The sequence below is a fragment of the Poecilia formosa genome, unplaced genomic scaffold (genome assembly GCF_000485575.1).
Source record: "Poecilia formosa unplaced genomic scaffold, Poecilia_formosa-5.1.2 Scaffold476, whole genome shotgun sequence".
Taxonomy (NCBI): domain Eukaryota; kingdom Metazoa; phylum Chordata; class Actinopteri; order Cyprinodontiformes; family Poeciliidae; genus Poecilia; species Poecilia formosa.
In genome coordinates this window covers 19,989-24,178 of record NW_006800415.1, presented here as the reverse complement: position 1 = coordinate 24,178, position 4,190 = coordinate 19,989, and the positions used below count along the sequence as shown (strand labels likewise).

Here is a 4,190-nt window from a genome sequence, read left to right as displayed (position 1 = left end):
CAGTCTTAATCTCAGAAAACTTGCTAAGCCCGGTGGCAGAGGCGCTCGGTTAATCAGCTTGCAGCGTTTTTGAGTTAAAAAATGTTAAAAGTTGGCAAGAAATTTGAAAATAAGAGTTATGTGTTATTGGAAGATATTAACAATACTTAAAAACCAACTGAAAAGTCTTTAAAAAAGGCATACATAAAAAAATATATATGATTAAAATAAATAATTACTTGTACTTCAGTTGTTCCGTCTTAATTAAAGTGTTCAAAATTTCCCTTTATCCATGATTTGTCACTTTTATCAGCTGAAGTTGGTAAGTATGTAAACCGGTAAAGACAGGAAGTGATGAATAAAAATGACACTTAACTTCAGTCTTCTTGTGTTCACATGTTCACATTGTGCTTACAATCGTTTCATCATAGAGACTCTTTAACCCATCTGGTGTACAGAAAAGCCTATAATAAATGAATAAACTATTCTTAGCCTGGTGGGAGAGCAAGTAAAGCCTGGAGGCCCGCCAGGCTTATAGAACACTGGGTGATCTCTGGTGGAATGTTCTACAGTGGTTCCTGTAGTTTTTATATCATGTACCACCTTAGTAAGTTTGAAGTTTCACTAAACCAGTCCTCAGTTAAACTGGGATTTTCTGGATATCCTGGCAGCACACTTCCTCTCCTGTTTTGTGCCTCCCAAATGAAGGCTGACATGTTACTGATGAATATGTAGGTTTAATGGCAAAAAACCTTCTTAAATTAAAATAACCTTTAATTAACTTTCATTTCGGCATATAGTTAAACATATGCACAGTCTATGCTGCACAATGTTTAAAATATGCACTTATTACATCATAGACATACTTTTTGTGCCTCTATCAAGGAAGCTGCTAATAAGTTACACTTTATGAGCTCAGCTGTGGGCGTCACACCCCACACTTTTCAAAGGGAGATGGTTAATATTCTCACTTTTTATACAACTTTGCTCAAAAACTGCATTTCTGTGATGTTGTCTTTGAGTATACAGTGAAACTGATGAGTGTAAATATATTTTGTAAGCGAACAATAATTTGTGGTGTTGAGCATTTGTATGTCTCACATTCAATCCCCAAATTCATTCAAAAAGAATCAGTCACAACCAACAAGTCAAATATTCAAGGAAGTGACAGAAATTGCGAAACACAAAGTAAGGAGTCAAGAAAAACACAATAAAACATAATGCACTTGAATTTTGAAGCCTTATGTGCCGTTAAGCAAACAGATATGCTTACTTTGTGCATTTCGGTCAACTCATCCCCTGCACTGTTGAAAAGCTAACTTATCGCCTGTCTTGTGGTTGCACAAACACGGCTGGGCAAACAGTTAAACAGGAAGTTGTCCCTTCAACAAAGCAATTAAAGTTGATTTGCGCCAACAGCAACACCCTGTGGCAGCACCTGTTACATTATTATGTGCATTAAATCATCTTAATTTAATGCACATTAAATTAAGACACTTCATTTAATCTGAAGCACCTTGTTGCGTCAGATGATCTGTGATGCATCTTCAACAACATCGAGTGACCTGGCTTGGTTAAGACACCTCAGCTAAAATAAGTACGTGAATGAAACTCATTTGTACGTTATAGTCAACATTTTATCCCATCTTATTATTCCCAGATACAGCAAAATGTTCTTATATTTAGTCTGGACCTCTTAGCAGATCCTCATTTGTCCAGTCATGCTTGTTCTGTATAAATATTGATGAGATGTGTAACAAAAAAAGAATAACATAAATTAATGTGCCGTCAGATTCACACCTTACATTATTGTCTTCCACTGTTCATAAGTGTTTAAATTTGCAAATGGTAGGTAAGTCCTTAAATTGTTTCATTATGACATTTTTTAAATTAGGAGTAGTGGTTAGAAAATTTGTAATTTAGGCTATTTATGCATGCAATTGAATTGATCTGCTGTTTGTTATTGCAGCAAAAAGTTTATTTTCTTTAGTATAAAGTGCTTCAATTCCTCATAGTCGTTTGGTGTGAGGTATGGTGCACATATTTTATTCATTGTAGCACCAGTGAATATCTGATTGGTCTCCTGATCTCTTAAAGAAATCTGTGGACAGTTACCTGAATTACCTAAGCCTGGATGCACTGATTACTTTATGTCAGATTAGAGGTCTGTGTATGTCCATTCTTATTTGTAGAGTCACTTTATTTAAGGTGTGTTTTACAGTGCTGTATACATGACCAACATCTCACTCTTGTGTATCGATGTCACAGGATGGTGAAGCAGACATCAGTGCACAATGTGCTCCAATTATTTGGTCAGATGTACAAAGTCCCACTGGACATTTGTCGGACCATTCACATCCGCAACGCCATGAAGAACATATCCAAACTGCAGGAGCTCAGTGTAGACAAGAGGCTATGGGATTTTCAGGAAAAATTGATTCCCAACGTGGACAAGGTGTTGCATAATTCGGGATTGCTAAAATAAAAGTTTATGGATGGACCTGACATGTATGTATGGTCCATCCATGGTCCTCTATACCCTCAGAGGGAGCTTGTTTGGTATTTCTTTATTCTATTGTTTTCTCATTTAAAACCAGTCAACTGTAATGTGAATAAATGAAAGCATTTGATGATTGAAAGGAATGGTCAAGTGAAGTTTGTTTGTATAAGACTCAACAGGACAGGTTTCTCAGGAAGCAAATTTAAACGACCAGTTTGTGTATCAGTATGAAGCAGCACAGCATATTTTTGATGTACCTGTAAAAGCTAATAGGACCAAAGATTTTCTACAGCTGTGAAGCTCAAAATCTTTTTGTTTTGTTTTGTTGCCTCTAGCAGATGAGTTATTGTTGAATGAATAAACTGACTTGTAGTTTTGATGGGTTTTACTGCATCTTTGTACTGTAATGTGATGTCCTTTCTGGAAACTTCCTGGAATATTCACGTTTACCTGTTAACAGCAAGGGGGCGGGGGGAAATTAAACTATTCTTATTGTTGTCTACCTATTTTCTTTTTTCTTTTATCTACAAATCTCTGATCTATTGACTTTGTGTCCAACTGAATTGAACTTGGCCACTTTATGTGTACAGGTGCTAAAATCAAATTATGTGTTTCATAAGCTATCAAAATAGTTCTGAAAGGTGAATTATTTTACTTAACATGGAAACATGTTTTAAATCAACAAGACAACTAAATAAAGCTGATTATTTAAAAAAAAACTGATCAAAAATTACATTGAGTTTATAGACTTCCTAGAGGCTGAAACATATTAATTACAAATTCTGAAATAACTTTAAGAGCAGAAAGTGGGAAAGAGGGTGTAAGTTTTGATAAATATAAATAAACAGAGGTGTCAAATAGGTCAGAAATTATTCTGAAAAATTATAACATTAGAAAGAATTTAATTTAAATACATATTTTTAAGCTTTGGTTTCTGTTAACTGGGAATTTCCCACTTACAGCTAATGAAAATACACTATTTAAGATTGCAACATTTACATCCTACCAATAAAAAAAAATATTTGATTATATAAACGTGTGACAAATAAAAAGTATGTTTAGCATCTGCCAAAAGATGAATAGTTTACTGTGGTTATTTGGCAAAGTCAGGTTTGTCTCCAAAATGCAGCCATCTGATTAAATGAAGAAAACAAAAAAGGAGAATTAGCGCTGGGGCTAATTCACTCTTTGAAAACATTTAATTTGTGAAATTCTTCCTTGTAAATTAATATTTTGTTATGAATTTGTAAGGATTAAAACTACACTATTATATGTTTAAATATTTGGACTCTGTTACCAGAGAGTACCTCTAGATGTCACCAGTATCTTTATTCTCTGGACCACCAGTCATTCATCAGTCACTGAAGCCACTTTCCTAACATTCATTAATTACTGAATTTCCTAGTTTACTGGTCATAAATTATTCTGAGAGCTTTTTCGCTTAGTTGGCTTATATTTCTTTTTGTGTGCTATTTTTTGAGTAGAACATTTAGGAAGACATAACTAAAAATAATCTAATCCATTGAAAACAGAGTTTATTCAAACGTGATTCAGCTTGAAACATTTAAAGCACGTCGTTCGAGTATTTTTTTTATGTGTTATATAGAGAGTGTGTTTCATAATGTAGGTTGCTTATTGGCCATCCTCCTCCCAGAGTATTAGGAGAGGAAGAGACGTGGAGTGTCTCTCTTACTGGCTCAGCCTTGGCTGG

General features: G+C 34.6%; 1 protein-coding gene across 1 annotated transcript in view; it reads left to right on the top strand.

Annotated features, from left to right (window-relative positions):
* Positions 1–2,618, top strand: part of LOC107833892 (uncharacterized) — a 6,764-nt gene extending 4,146 nt beyond the window's left edge. Inside the window, exon 3 of the mRNA XM_016664283.1 lies at positions 2,128–2,618. Within this exon, the coding sequence (XP_016519769.1) occupies positions 2,128–2,464 (337 nt within the window). The 3' untranslated portion in view covers positions 2,465–2,618. The remainder of the gene's footprint in view (positions 1–2,127) is intronic.
* The last annotated feature ends 1,572 nt before the right edge of the window (positions 2,619–4,190 follow it).